We start from the raw sequence: 19113 nt of genomic DNA on the forward strand, positions 1-19113 counted from the left end.
AGCGGTGAGCAGATATTTAACTACGACTACTAATATCATTGTTATTATTATTATTATTATTACCTCCGTCTCCAATCCCGTTCTCCACTCACCGAACACACAACATATAACAAAATACACACAGGGGTTGGCATTTTGCCACATATACCCCCCTTGTGCAAAGCACACATGGCTCAATGGCCTCCTTCCCCCTTAAAATCCCCAAAGTCTCGCTCAAAGTCTTGGGCCAAGAACAGGGTCTTTAAGGGGTTGATGGGCAGCAATGTTGCCAGTAGCCAAGCTGCTACTGGCAGTGCTACTGGCAGTGCTGTCAGCAAACGTGCTGACAGTGCGGCGAATCTCTCCTCCTGCTGTACCCCTGGCAGTGGAAATGCTGCCAATGGTGCGGCTGTCAGCAGACGTGCTGACAGCTCCCAGACTGACTCCTTCAGCCGGGGCAAGTCCAGCAGCGGTAAAGCTTCTGGGGTTGGTGGTCTTCAGACCTCCCCCAAGATTTCCAGCAGCAAAACTGCTGCGGAGGAAGGTGGTCTCCTGACCTCTCCCCCCTTTATATCCGGCAGCTCCCTCTGGTGGGGCTCCGGCCACATTGACCCTTGCGTCCAAGTAGAGCTGACTGCGACCCCTGGCGAAGCAGTTCCAATGACCCCAGGTGATGCGGAGCAACAGGCGACGCGAGGCAGGGAGACAGGACAAGCTGGGGTGCGGGCGTTGGTCCTCTTCTCGGCCACTACTGCCAGGCGGTTCTTCCCTGTGCTTCCTTCAGCAGCCTATGCAAGGGCTGCTGAGGACCGCCAGCATCTAGTTCTGGTCCTTCTGGTGCAGGGAGAGGCAGCTCCTGCTCCTCTCCTCCTGATGGTGGGGGAAGTGCTACCAGCAGGCATTCATCCTCTGCTGGTGGACGGGGACCCAGCAGACATTCACCCTCTGCTGGTGGACGGGAGGTGGGAGGACAGGCCAGCAGTATTCTCCTGGCGGCGGAGGTGGGAGCTCCTGGCGTGTAGAGGCAGCTCTGCTGCTGGTGGCGGAGGTGGGAGTGGCATGTAGTCTTCTGGCGGCGGAGGTGGGAGCGGCGTGTAGTCTACCCTGTACAGTCTGGTGCCCTGGTGCGGCTCTCCCTCAGGCAGGACTGGTGCGGCTCTCCCTCACTTGCAGGGGAAGGTGATGGAGGCAGAGGAAGCACCTGCTCCTCTCCTCCAATTGGTGATAGTAGGGGAAGTGATACCAGCAGGCACTCACCCTCTGCTGGTGGAGATGGGAACAGCTCCCTTTCGGGCTTTGAATCCCTGTGGTCCCCTCTTCTGGGTGCTGGACTCATGTGGTCCCCCTGTCTGGGCGCTGAACTCTCGTGTTACCCCCGCCTTGGCGCTAGAGACCCTGCTACCTGGGCTGCTGTTCTATTTATAGCTGCCTCCAGGTAGCAGAGGACCAACTCCACACCATCCTCCAGGGAGTTTGGGGTGTGTTCCCTCTTGTACGCCTCCCATCGCTTCCTGTCCATCATCCACAGGACCCGGATGGCTATGGGCATGGACTGTGCCTCCAGCCCAGCATTGTCCCGGATCCAGTCCCTCAGCCTGACACATCTTCTGACTTTTTTTTTTTCTTTTTTTTTAAAACAAGAAATTGCGGTTCCTGCTCTGGTCTGCATCTAGGGGGCGCTGGTAATCCCGGTGCTGACACCACGTGTCACAAAGATGGCCGGAGTGGGTGGCACCAGACTAGAGCCAGGAAATAAACAACAAGAGAGAGGTGGAGTTTGGTGGAGCTGAGCGAATGGTCTCGCTCAGCATTTAATGAATGAACAGACAGACTGAAAATAAACAGTTATAACAGAGAAATACAGGACACGGCACATTCGCCAAAATAAACAGACAAACAAAACGTACTAAACAAAACCAGTATGCAGATATTTAACTAAGACTACTAATATTATTGTTATAATTATTATTATTATTACCTCCGTCTCCATTCCTGTTCTCCACTCACTGAACACACAACATATAACAGAAAATACACACAGGGGCGGGCACTTTGCCACAGGCACACACTGCACTTCAGGGGTTATGTGCGCGCATACGGGGCCAAAGCCAACCTAGGTCTGTAAACGGGGGCTCAATTATACAAATTTTTGAATCTAATCAGACATACCAGTTCAGGTCCAAGTCATAAGTTACACACCAATAGAGAACAGATAGGAATACTTAAATTTTGTTTTCTGTTTTCAGGACTGCCTTATCTTGGTGAAAGCTAAGGAACAAAGATGGAGTCTGTTTACATTATACAGGAAGAGGTTCTGGAATTGGTACCTGTCTGCATTAAACAGGAGATGCCTGAACCAGAGCCTGTCCACATTAAAGAAGAGACTGAACTGGAGCCTGTCCACATTAAAGAAGAGACTGAACTGGAGCCTGTCCACATTAAAGAAGAGACTGAACTGGAGCCTGTCCACATTAAAGAAGAGACTGAACTGGAGCCTGTCCACATTAAAGAGGAAGAGACTGAACTGGAGCCTGTCCACATTAAAGAGGAAGAGACTGAACTGGAGCCTGTCCACATTAAAGAGGAAGAGACTGAACTGGAGCCTGTCCACATTAAAGAAGAGACTGAACTGGAGCCTGTCCACATTAAAGAAGAGACTGAACTGGAGACTGTCCACATTAAAGAGGAAGAGACTGAACTGGAGCCTGTCCACATTAAAGAGGAAGAGACTGAACTGGTTAAAGAAGACTCTATTGACTTGCTTAAGGATTCAGAAAACATATCCCAGCCAGAGATATCACATCAGTGTACGGAATGTGAGAAGAGCTTCAGTTGGTTAAGAAACCTAAAAAGACACCAGCGACTTCACACTGGAGAGAAGCCGTATCACTGTGTTGACTGTGGGAAAAGCTTCATTCAATTTGCAGACCTAAAAAAACACCAGCGAATTCACACTGGAGAGAAGCCGTATCACTGTTCTGAATGTGGGGAGAGCTTCAGTCAGTTAGGAAACCTAAAAAGACACCAGCGCATTCACACTGGAGAGAAGCCGTATCACTGTACTGACTGTGGGAAGAGCTTAAGTCAATTACGAGACCTAAAAAGACACCAGCGAATTCACACTGGAGAGAAGCTGTATCACTGTACTGAATGTGGGGAGAGCTTCAGTCATTTTGGAAACCTAAAAACACACCAGAGAATTCACACTGGAGCCAGCCTCCCTCCCTCCCAGTCCCTCACCTCTCCACCATGCTTGTTTGTGTGCATGGAGAGCTGTCCGATTCCTTGTCTCTCGCTCACCCTGCAGTAAATGAAAGGGGTCCTCAGGAGTGAGAGCCAGCCAGAATCCAACGACACTGAGAAGGGGAGCATGTCAAACTGAAGGAGACAGACCCATTCTTTCAGAATTAACTGGAGAGCCCTGGGATTCAGCTCCACTCCTGCCCCTGAATTGAATCTCACTCATGCTGTGAGGATTTAGGACAGAGTTACAATGGTATTCTACTTGAAAGGGACACATTAAATTTATGACAAGCTTTTTCTCTGAACACTTATATGTGTGATACGGACCTAACAAATTAAACAAAACAGCCAATAACATATATTCTATTTGTTTAATGTAATTTGAGCTGTAAATCGCATTATTGTTCCAGTGTCAGTGAGAACAGCATACGATACAGAAGTGAATTGTTTAAAAGAAACTAAAACTAAGAATATCTTCATGGGTGTGTGTGTGGCAAAGTGGGTTATAGTGCGCAGGTGCAGAGGTGATGCAGTGCTCCAAACAACGACAAACACAGGACTGGAGATATTACGGTTCTTTATTTTATAACTGACCAACAGAAACAGTGAAACCAGGTAGTATTTAGTGTTTGGTACTGCTCTGTATAAATAATGCACAGGGAAGTTCTGAATGAAAATACACACAGAGACAAAACATACATGGTCACCATTTCTTTAGTGAGTACAGTAGTGCTAGTGGTAAATATAACGACAGTGTGCTTTACTGCAGTGATGTTCTGGTGGGTCACGGCCTCTGGCAGACTAACAGACAAACAAAGACAAAACACTCAAGGTACATTAACACGGGTCCTTCCGGTCTCCAATACATTTACCTAAAATAAGGAACAGATTCCGATTTTCTGTCCCCTTTTCATGTTGTCACACATGACCCCTTGGTAAATGAGTGCAACCGCCTCTCCAATCTGCGGCTGCCATGTCGTTTGCCTTCCGGGTCAATGCGTTCTGGCAACGGATTCTCGCCCCACTTCCAGACTGGCCGACTTCCCGACCTTGGAAAAGAACCAGCCCGTCGAAAGAACTCTGTTCTTGCTGCTTAGCACCCTCACAGGTCAGGAGAGAGATTTACAAGCAAGCATCATTGTATTTCTGTCACAGTGTGGCAGCAATGTGTGCTTCATCTAACTAGAATGGCCTCTAAGCTCTTGCACCAGTGCAAACACAAGCTGTGAAGCAGTCTTGTGTTATTTAATTCTTTGTTTTATTTCAAGAAGTGCAAACTTTGCACTGGAGCAAATGCTGTTTTGGTTTTGAATGGATTTGAATGAATGAATCTGCTTTGCTGAGTTTAAATACTGAGAAACTCCAAGCTTGTTGTATACTGGAGCTCTGCTTCAGTGCAATGGGATTGAAATACAATTCCAAACTTTTTTTTTTTAATGGGTAGATTGCTGAATTGCAATTCTTATGACAGCCTGTGGCAAAGTGGCTGCTGAGTAGCAATACACACCAATGTGTAAAGCTCAGCAGGAAAATAATAATGATTTGCAAAACAAAACAAATAACAGCACGTTATCCGCTCCCACAATAATACTAACAATCACCAGTCTGGGTGTGTGCAGTAGTGCTCGAGGTGGGTGATACCAAACAAACAGTGACTGTGGTGGTGGTGTTCCGATTTGTGCTGGCCCAAGGAGACAGCTCCGGAGACGTGTTAGCCATCTAGTGAATTCACAAAACAAAAGACAATTGCTAACAGTGACAAAAACAAACACACTCAAACTCTTTTACAATTATTTGGGAACTCACCGGTCCTTCCAGTTCCGTGTTTCTCTGAACCAATCAAAAGAAAAGATTTACGATTCTCCGTCCCTTTTATGCTGTCACACATGACCCCTTGGTAAACGATTGCAGCTGTCTCTATTGCCTGCAGCGGCTACATCGTTTACCTTCTGGGTCAATATATTCCTGCACCGGAGTCTCGCCGCCTTCCAGGCTGACCAACTTCTCGACCCTGGGAAAGAACTGTCATACCAGCCCGTCCAAATCTTTTCCCTTTTGCTGCTTAGCGCCCTCTCAGGTCGGGAAGGAGATTTACAACCAAAACTCATTATATTTTGGTCACACAGCCCCACAATAGTAGAGCTAAATATACTGTAAAACATGAAAGGTTTGTAAGCAAACCATTTTCACTAATGTTACATTTGTTAAAACTCTGCTAAACATACTTGCTGCAGCATTACAATTATTACTACATTCATAGTCTATACAGTTTATGAATAACTGATCTAAACTTCCCAGCGACAGCGAGTGGAAGCAACAGCGAGTGGGAGAAGTACAGGCGTGGAAAAGTACAGAGCAGTTTAGAAGCAGTTTGAAAGCAGGTTGACGGCTGCAGAAGAAACTAAACTTAAAAAAAAAAAAAAAACCTCAACATGGTCTTCAAGCCAGTAATCTGTGACACCTGCTTGATGTGGGAAATCCGAGAAAACCCAGCGGAGCTAAACCAAGTGTGCGTAAAGTGCCGCGCGATCCAGGACTTTGCATAAACTAGTAAGTATGCTAGAAATGGAGCTGGAAGAAGTGAGACAGCAACAGGATCTTGAGGAATTGGCACACCCACAACTCATGGAAGTCTGCATCACCCCTAACAGACTGAAAGCCACCAAGGAGATAGAAGGTCAGAACAGCTGGGTTCAGGTAGGCAGAATCAGGGAACAAAAGAAACTTCGTCAAACACAACCACCAGAAATCAAAACAACCAACAAATTTGAGTCACTGCAGAATTTTGATGAGCAGAACCAACAACAAGAGAATGAAAGGAACAACATCCAGGACCCTATTGACAGTGGTGACCAGACAGCAAAAAGAAGGGAGGTCATGATTGTTGGGGACTCCATATTGAGAAACACAGCAAGTTCAATTCGCAGTTTGGACCCCCTTACTACAACAGTGTGCTGCCTTTCGGGAGCCTCGGTCAAGCACATCACTGAGAACGTGGACAGGCTCCAAGAACGAACAGGAGACGACCCGGTAGTAGTAGTCCACATCGGTACAAACAACATTGGAAGAGACAGACCAAAATCCCTGCAAAACAAATTCAGAGAGCTAGGAAGGAAATTAAAAGAGAAAACCAAAAACTGTGGTATTTTCTGGTATACTACCGGCACCTTGCAAAGGACCATATGGACAGCTGGAAATAATTAATCAAAACGCATGGCTGAAGATGTGCTCACGGGAAGGCTTCACCTATCTTGATCATTAGACCACATTCTACAACGAGGACTATCTGTATAGACGGGATGGACTGCACTTAAATAACAAGGGAACCAGTCTACTTGGAGAAAAGATCCTCGAGCAGGTTCAGAAGCATTTAAACTATAAAGGAAGGGGGAAGAAATCAACAAAAAAACAGAAGGGAGACCGCATCAAAACAAGAACAACAACTCAGGTAAGACAACCATTAAATGTATTTATCTAAATGCTAGAAGTATCAGAAACAAAATTCTAGAACTTGAAGCTACTGCACTAACAGGTAACTATGATGTGATAGGTGTTACAGAAACTTGGTTGTCTGAGAGTGATGGGGACGAATATAATATTTGTGGGTATACACTGTATAGGAAAGACAGGCAGGACAGAAGAGGAGGAGGGGTAGCGCTATACATAAGAAACAGTCTTGAAGCCCAGGTGTTAAACCTGGACAAAGAAAATAAAGCCGAATCAATATGGGTCAGAATAACGGACAAAAATTCAAAAGGCATAATAATAGGAGCATGCTATAGACCGCCAGATTCAGACAGTGAGCAAAATAATCTGTTATACAATGACATTAGAAATGCGTGTAGCAAAGGAGAAACCATACTAATGGGGGATTTCAACTTCCCCCATATAAAATGGGAAAACCCGGTGGGTAGCACGAAGGATGAAATAGAAATGGTGGAAATGACAAATGACTGCTTCTTAACACAATTTTTCAAGGTACCGACTAGTGGGGAGGAGGCATGCCTTGATTTAGTCTTGTCAAATAACGAAGACAGAATAACTAAAACAGAGGTCAGAGAACCACTGGCAAACTCAGACCACAACATGGTCTCATTTGAAGTGTTTTTTAAAACCCCAAAAGTAATGACTAAAGCTAAGGTTTACAATTTTAGAAAAGCAAACTATGAAGGTATGAAACAGAGACTAACAGAAGTAGATTGGAGTAAAATAGAGAAAACACCCACAGAAGAAGGATGGTTGTTCTTCAAAAATGTAGTACTAGAGACGCAAAACAATTCCATCCCTAAAGTAGACAAATCTAAATGTAAAACTAAATTGCCAAAATGGTTTAATAGATCAATTAAAAAAAATATTCAGCGAAAAAAGGCACTTTACAGAGCATTAAAAAAGGACCAAAAAGAAAGTACGCAGAAAGAGTACACAGAACTGCAAACGCAAGTCAAAAAGGAAGTTAGAAAGGCCAAGAGAGAAATAGAAATGAACATTGCAAAGGGAGCTAAAACCAATTCCAAAATGTTTTTCCAATATTACAACAGCAAGAGAACATTCAAAGAGGAGATTAAATGTTTAAGAGATACAAATGGCAAAATCGTAGAGGAAGAAAAAAAAATAGCAAATATGTTAAATGATTACTTTTCACAAGTTTTTACAAAGGAAGATACTGACAACATGCCCCACATGTCATCCAGTTCCTATCCAGTTTTAAATAACTTTAGCATAACTGAGGCAGAAGTGTTAAAGGGACTAGGAGCTCTTAAAATAAACAAATCCCCTGGGCCGGATGAGATCCTCCCAGTAGTACTCAAAGAAATGAAAGAAGTAATTTACAAACCGCTAACCAAGATCATGCAGCAGTCTCTTGACACAGGGGTTGTACCGACAGACTGGAAAATTGCAAAGGTAATACCGATCCACAAAAAGGGAAACAAAACTGAACCAGGTAACTACAGACCAGTAAGCCTGACTTCTATTATATGCAAACTTATGGAAACTATAATAAGATCCAAAATGGAAAATTACCTATATGGTAACAGGGTCCTGGGAGACAGTCAACATGGTTTTAGGAAAGGGAGATCGTGTCTAACTAACTTGCTTGATTTTTTTGAGGATGCAACATCGATAATGGATAATTGCAAAGCATATGACATGGTTTATTTAGATTTCCAGAAAGCTTTTGACAAAGTCCCGCACAAAAGATTAATTCTCAAACTGAACGCAGTTGGGATTCAAGGAAACACATGTACATGGATTAGGGAGTGGTTAACATGTAGAAAACAGAAAGTACTGATTAGAGGAAAAACCTCAGAATGGAGTGTGGTAACCAGTGGTGTACCACAGGGATCAGTATTAGGTCCTCTGCTATTCCTAATCTACATTAATGATTTAGATTCTGGTATAGTAAGCAAACTTGTTAAATTTGCAGACGACACAAAAGTAGGAGGAGTGGCAAACACTGTTGCAGCAGCAAAGGTCATTCAAAATGATCTAGACAAGATTCAGAACTGGGCAGACACATGGCAAATGACATTTAATAGAGAAAAGTGTAAAGTACTGCACGCAGGAAATAAAAATGTACATTATAAATATCATATGGGAGATACTGAAATTGGAGAAGGAATCTATGAAAAAGACCTAGGAGTTTTTGTTGACTCAGAAATGTCTTCATCTAGACAATGTGGGGAAGCTATAAAAAAGGCTAACAAGATGCTCGGATACATTGTGAAAAGTGTTGAATTTAAATCAAGGGAAGTAATGTTAAAACTGTACAATGCACTAGTAAGACCTCATCTTGAATATTGTGTGCAGTTCTGGTCACCTCGCTATAAAAAAGATATTGCTGCTCTAGAAAGAGTGCAAAGAGGAGCGACCAGAATTATTCCGGGTTTAAAAGGCATGTCATATGCAGACAGGCTAAAAGAATTGAATCTGTTCAGTCTTGAACAAAGAAGACTACGTGGCGACCTAATTCAAGCATTCAAAATTCTAAAAGGTATTGACAGTGTCGACCCAAGGGACTTTTTCAGCCTGAAAAAAGAAACAAGGACCAGGGGTCACAAATGGAGATTAGACAAAGGGGCATTCAGAACAGAAAATAGGAGGCACTTTTTTACACAGAGAATTGTGAGGGTCTGGAATCAACTCCCTAGTAATGTTGTTGAAGCTGACACCCTGGGATTCTTCAAGAAGCTGTTTGATGAGATTCTGGGATCAATAAGCTTCTAACAACCAAACGAGCAAGATGGGCCAAATGGCCTCCTCTCGTTTGTAAACTTTTTTATGTTCTTATGACTGCATATGATGATGCTGGCTTACCCCCGCCTGGGAGGATAGCGGGACATTCCACGAGAGGTGTGGCTACGTCACGGGCCCTCTTGAGAGGAGCCTCCATTGCTGAAATTTGTGATGCGGCAAGCTGGGCTACCCTGCATACCTTTGCCAGGTTCTACCGCCTGAATGTGGTAGATCCCTCATTGCCCTCTGTGGGCACTAGGGTCCTCGAGGTTGTGTGCTCACGCTGCTGAACTTGGTCAGGCAGGACTTAACATCCCTCATATGCTGCCGTTCTCTCTTCCCTCGTGACGGCTCTGGTACAGTTTCCCATAATGATGTTGGTGGCCATCTTCGAATTGAAAGGGAACGCTAGTTTACCTAACGTAAACCTGGTTCCCTGAAAGAGAAGATGGCCACCAACCAGAAGGTTGCTTTGGTCGACATCACGGTTTCGCCGTGAAAGAGGGTGAGGCTCCCCAGCGTGAAGGTTATGTACCCTCGGGAGGTGGGACTGAGGATGTCACTGGGGGAACGGGGCCTATCAGCAGCTTTGATATAGGAGCTCAGTAACACCTACCAATAGGCAGGTGTATCCCATAACGATGTTTGGTGGCCATCTTCTCTTTCAGGGAACCAGGTTTAAGGTAGGTAAACAAACGTTATCCTGCCCTGCATCTTCTGCACATTCTTGAGACATGAAACTTGGATTCTGTGTTGCTGACATTTTCCTCCAAAACTGTTATAAAAACACAGTAATCAGTTCACACTAAATTAAAATAAATGGGCTGTATTACATTTAGAAGAGCTGTGAATAATGCAATACAAGTTGTGTTACTCTAGCTTGTAGTCGTGGCATCTCATATCTGAAGAACCACTAATCCTATGATCATTAACTTTGCTATTAGCACAGTCTAGCATTGCTGTGGAGAATATCTCATTCTGGAGATATAGGGGGTGTCTGTCTGTCAGTACAGCCGTCCATCTTATGTCATACTTCCATGTTTGCAGATATCTGGAGAGCTGCTTTTTAACCGTGATTAAGCACCTCTGCAGCTGACAGAGTTGAAAGTGCCATTGTTATGAGTAAAAACAGGTCCCTGAAACACTCTAGTTGTTGGAATAGTGTATTAATAATAGATAGATTCCTTTGATTTCCTTGTGGAACAATATAGGATACAAACAGGAGAGGGAGAGCAGTGCTGAGTGCTGCCTGATCTTCTCTCATCTTCTGTCTCTACAGAATGACCCCAGGCTGTCCTGACCCAGGAGTCTGCATGGACACAGCTATACCAATCAGAGAGAGTTACACTGAGAAGTCAGGTTCAGGGGTATTACACTGACTGGAGATTCACATGGTACAAAGCTGAGAGGAATGGTCCAGTAACCCAGGATTACTACAGCAGTATAGATGGTGACAGATAGACAATTAGCTCTGCTACTAGAGACCACAGAGGGGAATATACCTGCAAAGGTGAAAGGAGAGGTAACCCATCGTACTCTAAAACAAGCGCTGCTCTTACACTGAGAGTATCAGGTAAGTCATTTCAAACACTCTGAATTCTAACATTCTGATCCTTTCCTCTATTGTGACTCCAGATGGGTCACTCTGTCTCCCTACTGCCTTCCTACCTGAGTGATGTCTGCCCATGCCCTGCCCGCTCTCTTTGTCCCTGCATTTGTAGCACAAACACACAGAGTTCCCCTATTTCCACTGCTCCTCTACCCTTCTTTCCTTCTCATCATTGTGAGTGCTGTCTGCCCCTTCATTCCATTTCTGTCATCTTCACACACTGAGAGGATTCCTCAATCTACACTGAACTGTTCCTGCCTTCTCATCAGTCAATCGGCGTTAAAAGCACAGTTACAGAATCCAGTGGGTAAAGCACCTAATGTGGTTGTCGGCTCTGTTTTAGTGTTCACTCCGAAGCCTGTCCTGACCCGGGAGCCTGAGGGAGAGATATTTGAAGGAGACACAGTCACCCTGAGCTGCTCTGTTCAGCCATATTCTAGTGGCTGGAGATATCTCTGGTACAAAGACAGGCAGGGAGCTCCAGTGCATCAGACTGACAGCAGCAGTGGAACCAGAGCTGGATAGCCAATCAGTGCTGCTGCTCTGTCCCACAGTGGAGAGTACTGGCGTCGAGCTGGACGGGGCAGTAACACGTTTTACTCACAATACAGCGATCCCATCTGGGGAAATGTACCTGGTGAGTAATGCAGAATCTCCTTCCTTTTTACTAAAGCTTTGCCCTTAGCTGTAGGGGGTGTTGTTTGGTTCTGCTAGAGGTGATTGGGAGCCTCAATCCTCCAGCATTCCTCTAATTCTCAATTTCTAATTCTATTCCTCTCTATGCCTCTCTATTAAGATTTTTCACCTACTCTGCCATGCAATGAAATCAAAGTGATATCTGATGTTACACTACCGGTCAAAAGTTTTAGAACACCCCCATTTTTCCAGTTTGTATTGAAATTTAAGCAGTTCAAGTCTAGTGAATAACCTGAAATGGTACAAAGGTAAGCGGTAAACTGCCAGAGGTTAAAAAAAAAAAAGTTTAGTTTACCAAAAACTGTAAAAATAATGTACATTTCAGAGTTATACAAAAAGGCCTTTTTTGGGGAACAAGTAATGGGTTAACAACTTATAGCTGTTCTGCAGCAGTAGGAGTAAATTAAGCCTTGAAAGTTGATGCTAACAATTCCTACAGGTGTCCCAACTTTTGTTGATTACTTACAAACCCTCTGTCGGTATAAAAGCAGTGTTGGAACAGACTGTGTTACTACACCCTCTTAAGCATTATTTGTACAGTATTGTTACTGCAGGAAGTAATATATTGATATCATAATGGCAAGAAAAAGGCAATTAACAAAGGAAGACAGACAGACCATTATAACCCTTAAAAGTGTAGGTCTTTCCTTTAGATAAATTGCAAAGAAAGCCAAGGTGTTACTGAGTACAGTTTCCTACACCATCAAAAGGCACTTGGAAACTGGAGGAAACTCTGACATGAAGAGGTCTGGCAGACCCAAAGCCACAACAGAATCAGAAGACAAGTTTCTGAGAGTCAACAGCTTGCGTGATAGGCGGCTCACAGGACAACAGCTTCAAGCACAGCTTAACACTGGTCGAAGTAAGCAAGTCTCAGTTTCAACTGTGAAGAGAAGACTTCGAGCTGCAGGTTAGACAGGTCGAGTGGCAGTAAGAAAGCCATTGCTAAGATGGCAAAATAAAAAAAAGAAGCTTGCCTGGGCCATGAAGCACCGCCAGTGGACTACTGAAGACTGGAAGAAGGTCTTATGGACCGATGAATCCAAATTTGAAACCTTCGGTTCATCACGCAGGGTTTTTATATGTCGTCGAGTAGGCGAAAGGATGGTTCCTCGGTGTGTGACACCAACTGTCAAACATGGAGGAGGAAGCGTGATGATCTGGGGTTCTTTTGCTGGATCCAGAGTCGGCGAGTTGCACAGAGTGAGTGACACCCTGAACCAAAACGGCTACCACAGCATTTTGCAGCGCCATGCAATACCCTCTGGTATACGCCTAGGTGGTCAGGGGTTCATCCTACAGCAAGATAATGACCCAAAACATATCTCCAGGCTATGTCAGAACTACTTTAGAAGAAAAGAACAAAACAGTAGGCTTCAAATCATGGAATGGCCAGCACAGTCTCCAGACTTAAACCCCATCGAGCTGGTTTGGGATGAACTGGACAGAAGGGTGAAAGCAAAGCAACCTACAAGTGAAACACATTTGTGGGAACTTCTGCAACAGTGTTGGGTTGAACTTTCCGAACAATATTTGATTTCCATTATTAAGAATGCCACATGTGTGTTTGGCTGTTATATCTGCAAAAGGTGGCTACTTTGAGTAAAAAATGTAGATTAAATTTTGTTAAAAAAAACTATTCCATGATTTCTTTTTTTATCTCCAATTGTTTATTTGTTCTATGCTTTAATTTCAGAGTACATTGAGACATTAAACTGCGTAAATTTAAACAAAAACTGGAAAAATGAAGGTGTTCTAAAACTTTTGACCGGTAGTGTATATAGAACACTGACAAAGCATATCTACTTACAGTAAATGTCCATTTTAAAAATAATAATCTCATTGCTCATTTTTCAATGTATTTAATGATTTGAGAGTGGGACTTAAACTCATGACTAACACTATTGTAAGTGAGGACTCAACTCATTGTGCTTCATAGCGGTGTTTGAATGACTTGCAGAATATCAATACAGATATATCTAATGGTTTAGATCCTAGGGAGGGGGGCGAGGCAGGATGCTGTGGGATGTTTCAGTGGCTTGTTTATAGCTTGTTCCTGTCTTGACTTAAACATTTGGTGTTACCTTTAAAGGCAACATGATAAGGAGCCTCTATACTCCAGCACTGCCTCTGTCTCTCTGAGGAGCGTCTATACTCCAGCACTGCTTCTGTCTCTCTGAGGAGCCTCTATACTCCAGCACTGCCTCTGTCTCTCTAAGAGCAGGGAGCTCTGGGGGAATCCCACTCTATGGAAGACATTCAATGGTGTATATTTACCACTAATGTTTTAGCTTCATGTATGGGTTTAATTACATTTTACACAAATCGTTCTTTTCCACTTTCTGACAAACAAAATAATAGAAACATATTGATTTACCCAACTAAATATTCAATAATTGATTGATTAAAATGATTGTTTTAATAAAATGCCAGTTGCAGCAGACAGACATCGAAGTGACAGAGTGGCGAGCTGAGTGAGTGTGAACAGGGTAATGTTCTTGAATACCTATCAGCTCAGTCAAGGTGTATGGAAGTGAGTAGCACACACTCACACTGTACCTTCCTTTCCCCAGAGTCCTGGCAGAGCGCTGTTGCTATTGGCTACAGAGTGAGGTTCACTCTGCTGCTCCTTCAATACTGCAGGATCCAAGGTGAGACTCCCAGTCAGTGCACACATTTCACCTGGCTTGTCACAGCACACATTCAGGCTTCTTCTTAAACAGCACAGCCCAGTCTTAGGGATAGTTAATTAAGAAACCATGATTTCATCATTAAACATGCACAGCTAATTTGTCTAAAAAGAAATATATTGCAAGTTTGTATTTATTTTTGTTAACACCATTATAAGAATCAAACTGAATAATCTGTATGTATTTTTCCAGGTTTCCTGTGTCTCGCTGGTGGTAAGTCCAGGTAAGTCAGTATTAGTCAGTATGTGTGCAGACAGGGGGCAGCATCCTATGCAGCTTTGAAAATGGAGATGCAAACTTTCTGATTCGCTCTTTAAGAATCACTCTTGCAAACTCTAATGGTTCCCTTCACGTAGATCTGTGTCCTAAGATGCTGTACTGGGTTCATGTCCTGAGATGCTGTATTGAGCTCATGTGGTTTTTTGTTAGTGTCAGGGTGACCTTTTTGAGATATTGGACTCATAGTCGTTATTCTTGGATTCTTCAATCTAGAGTATTAATAATAACCCTTTGTCAGTGATGTCACAGAGCTGCTGCCTCCACTCAGTGTCTTTACAGTTGATACACAGCTGCTTCTTACCCTGAAATGCACTCTGTGATTTCAATGGGACTTGATTACTCTGAAGCCTAGAAGTGTCATCATTTTTAAAGCTTTTGTTATTCCTGAAGTTAAACTCTGAGTCCTCCTTGTGTGTCTCTGACATCTGTGTCAGGAAAACCTGGGATCAGGATCACGAGCAGTCAGCAGAGGGGACTGAGCTCTCCTGCCATGTGGAGCACACTGTAGTGGAACTGGAATAGTGCTGCTTGTTGAGTGATTAAACACTTTGATTTATTGAATTGCATTTCTGTATTTGTAAGCTATCCTGTAATCAATAAACTGCTTTACTCTACCAGTGTTATTTTATATTATTAATGATACACCTTCAACATGTATTTCCACATGTATATGAAGGGACCGAAAAGGATATCAAATCAACAAACACCCCCGCAGTTTGCAGCTTGTAACTTATCAGTGCGCAGCTAGTGAAAAGAGGAGGAAAGGACAGAATGTTCCAACATTTAAACTAGAAAAAGTAAACAGCAATGTGTAACAATATCATCTCTAATAATAACAAGAATGAATAATACAAATACAAATACAGTGCATTGCAGAAGTCATTGTTGAAATAAAGAAATCCCTTCTTTACAAACAACCTGCTCCACATGCAGCACTGCCATGCCTGTCCTTGCTGCTGTGCACCTGCTCCATGTGCAGCACTGTCATGCCTGTCCTTGCTGCTGTGTACCTGCTCCACATGCAGACTATCATACCTGTCCTTGCTGCTGTGCACCTGCTCCACATGCAAACTATCATGCCTGTCCTTGTTGCTGTGCACCTGCTCCACGTACAGCACTATCATGCCTGTCCTTTCTGCTGTGCACCTGCTCCACATGCAGCACTGTCATGCCTGTCCTTGCTGCTGTGCACCTGCTCCATGCACAGCACTGTCATGCCTGTCCTTTCTGCTGTGCATCTGCTCCACGTGCAGCACTGTCATGCCTGTCCTTGCTGCTGTGCACCTGCTCCACATGCAGCACTGTCGTGCCTGTCCTTGCTGCTGTGCACCTGCTCCACATGCAGCACTATTGCCTCATTTCCAAGTCAGGTCAGACAAGTCCAGAGCAGAGCCTGAGGGGTGGATCAAGAGATGTGCAAGTGCAGTCTGAACACAAGCGCTCCTGCAGTACCTAGTTTATGTGCATGAGTATGAATAGCCAAATAACAGTCATTGTTATTATTATTATTATTATTATTATTATTATTAATTTCTTAGCAGACTTACAGTATATTACAGTTATACAAAAAATACGTATAAAATATTGAATTGTAATTAAGAGCAAGATAAAAAATACAATGACTTCGGTTCTAGTAAGAGCAAATACAAAACACAGTATGATTTGATATCGATGCAGTTCAAGAGCAGATAACAGTGTTGATAGTTACATCAGGGTTAGATACGAGTGCAGGTGAAATGCAAGATACTACAGATTGGGTTGAGTGCAGGATTAAATACAGTAAAATAGGGAGTAGATAAGTGCAAGTTAAAATGCATTAAAGGCAGAGTGCTATATTGTCCAGAAGGGAAGAGTTGAGTTTTACAGGTGTTGACTGAAGGAGTATGTTTTGAGGAGGTGCCAGAAGGTGGTCAGGGACTGGGCAGTCCTGATATTCGTAGGATGGTTGTTCCTCCACTGCTGAGCAGAGCGGTCGGGTGGGGGTGTAGGGAGAGATGAGGGTCTGAAGGTAGCTGGGTGCAGTCTGGTCAAGGCATCTGTAGGCGAGTACAAGAGTCTTGAACTGGATGCGAGCAGTGATTGGGAGCCAGTGGAGTGAGCAAAACACTGGATTAGCATGGGAGAAGCGAGGCAGAGAGAACACCAGGCGAGCAGTGGAGTTCTGGATGAGCTGGATCGGACTAGTGGCGGACGCAGATAGGCCGAACAGAAGAGAGTTGCAGTAGTCTAGGTGGGAGAGTACCAGGATCTGGACGAGGAGTACTGTGGAGTAGTTGGCGAGGAAGGATCGGATTCTTTGTATATTGCTCAGGAAGAATTGTCAGTTGCATGCAAAAGTGGAGATGTGCTGGCAGTAGGAAAGGCAGGGGTCCAGGGTGACTCCAAGGTTCTTAGCTAAGGAGGGGGAGAACGTGGTAGATTCCAGAGGAAAGGAGATAGAGATCAGAGGGGGGAAGATGAGGTGAAGAAAAGGAGGTCAGATTGAGGTTTAGTTTGAGGTGATGCGAGTGCATCCAGGAGATAGCAGACACAGGTAGAGATATGGAAGGGGAGGGTGGGTCCAGGGAGTGGGTGTCGAGAAAGAGTAGGAGAGGACCCAAGACTGACCCTTGGGGGACTGCTGTTGAGAGAAGGTGAGGAGTGGAGGTTGCTCCACACCAGGTTGTCTGGTAGGTACTATTGGAGAGCTAGGAGAACAGGCCAGAGGAGTGCCAGAGATTCCCAGGTCAGCGAGAGGAAAGGCCTGGGTCCATGACAGATTTGAGGCAGAGAATACAGACCAGTCTTATTATCACAGGCTCTGGTTTTCAGGTGATTTGTTTTCCAAATTGGGTAGAGTTATTTAATGAAAGGATTGGTTTATATAAAATTTAGAAAGAATAAATATTTGGGCATAAATTGGGTAATGCTTTCCATCTGTATGCACTGCATTTGAATCACAAACTGTGCATGCATTACTTATTCATATACAGTCCTACCTACTCGGGGAGTTTTCACATTTAACCCTAATGCAGAGATAAGCTTTTGTGGGGGAAAATCAGGTTAAATAATCATTATTCTGTGGTTTAAAATGACACAAATTGAGACTGACAAAAACACACCAGGAGACCACGCTTCATTTGATTATAGCATTTTATTCCATGGCGTTTGCATTCTTTTTTAAAAACCCAAGTAACTAATCAAAGACATGATGCTAGATAATGTTACACCACCACAGACAGGACAAGGCTAAAAGCTGAATGCAAACAAAAGCACATCATTTTTTTTTTAACTAAGTTAGGTACAGTGACTGGAATACATTGTGAAAACATAGGTTCAAATTCCAAGTGGGTGACACACTTCTATTCTGCTGTACACTTGAGCAAGCAAGCAAGCAAGTAGTCTGAATGTAAGGGAAGTTTTTTCTCATAAATGAACATATGCAGGACCTGAGCTGAGATGAGTTAAGCTGGTTTTTGTTCCAACCGAGCTGCTCTCAGTCACTTCACTGAACCCTCATGATTACCATTACGTGAGAGTTGATGTTGAACTTCATGCTGATTTGAACTCTGCTCTCGCCAAGATAAGCACCAACTAAGACGTAGCTTTGCAGTAAACTAATGTGATCCATCTGCATCTCCATCCATTTGCGTTGTTTTCCATCTGATGATGTAGATATCCTTCTGTCTGGTGTTGATGGCTGAAGTGCAATGCTGGCTCCAGGGATCAGCATATTTTGCCTCCCCAGCAAATCAGCACACACAACGGCTGTGATTCTGGCTCTGGGGATCAACTGTGGTGGGAAAATTACATCCCATGCAATTTATGTACTAACCTCTGAGCTGTTTGTTCATGTGTTTGTTTAGCCCGTGTGACATAAAAAGGGATTATACCAATGTAATAAGAAGTTTGAAGCTTATTTTCTATAATGTTTAAAATTAAGAAATAAACTTCTAGTCTAGACATTTCTCTTCCTCTTTTAGCCTTCACCTTCATCTTGTTATTGCTAAGTGATGAGGGTTTAAGGTGGACTGAAAATGCCCATGTATAGCTATGATTTAAAGTGACTGCAAGAAAGCCTACGTGACGAGACAGAGATTGTCATGGTGCCAGGAGGAACAAGACATGCTGACTAAAATGATAATAAGTTAATTATAAGTAGTTATGATATTTGTTATGTGATGTGTTGTTATTGTATAATTTGATAGGCCACTTTAATGTTGCTACTGCTATGATTGTTTAGGGTTTCCTTGCTCAGGTCTATAAGATTTAGGTATATAATAATAACGTGTTATTATTGGCAGCTGTTTGTGAACACACTTCCTCTTTCTTCCTGAAGGACAAGTGGCCCTTATAAGGGATGGAAAGGTACTGACTACTAGCTAGAAAGAGGAAGTTCTATTT

At 43.5% G+C, this 19113-nt stretch overlaps 1 protein-coding gene across 1 annotated transcript in view; it reads left to right on the top strand.

The window, feature by feature from the left end:
- LOC121301963 (zinc finger protein 135-like) overlaps positions 1-4309 on the top strand; it is a gene marked incomplete at its 5' end in the record, with an annotated part of 125007 nt that extends 120698 nt beyond the window's left edge. The window contains one exon of the mRNA XM_041231708.1: positions 2772-4309. Coding sequence (XP_041087642.1) covers positions 2772-3289 — 518 coding nt within the window. The remainder of the gene's footprint in view (positions 1-2771) is intronic.
- Positions 4310-19113: the final 14804 nt, after the last annotated feature.

Source organism: Polyodon spathula, chromosome 28 (assembly GCF_017654505.1).
Source record: "Polyodon spathula isolate WHYD16114869_AA chromosome 28, ASM1765450v1, whole genome shotgun sequence".
In the NCBI taxonomy this organism is placed as follows: Eukaryota; Metazoa; Chordata; class Actinopteri; order Acipenseriformes; family Polyodontidae; genus Polyodon; species Polyodon spathula.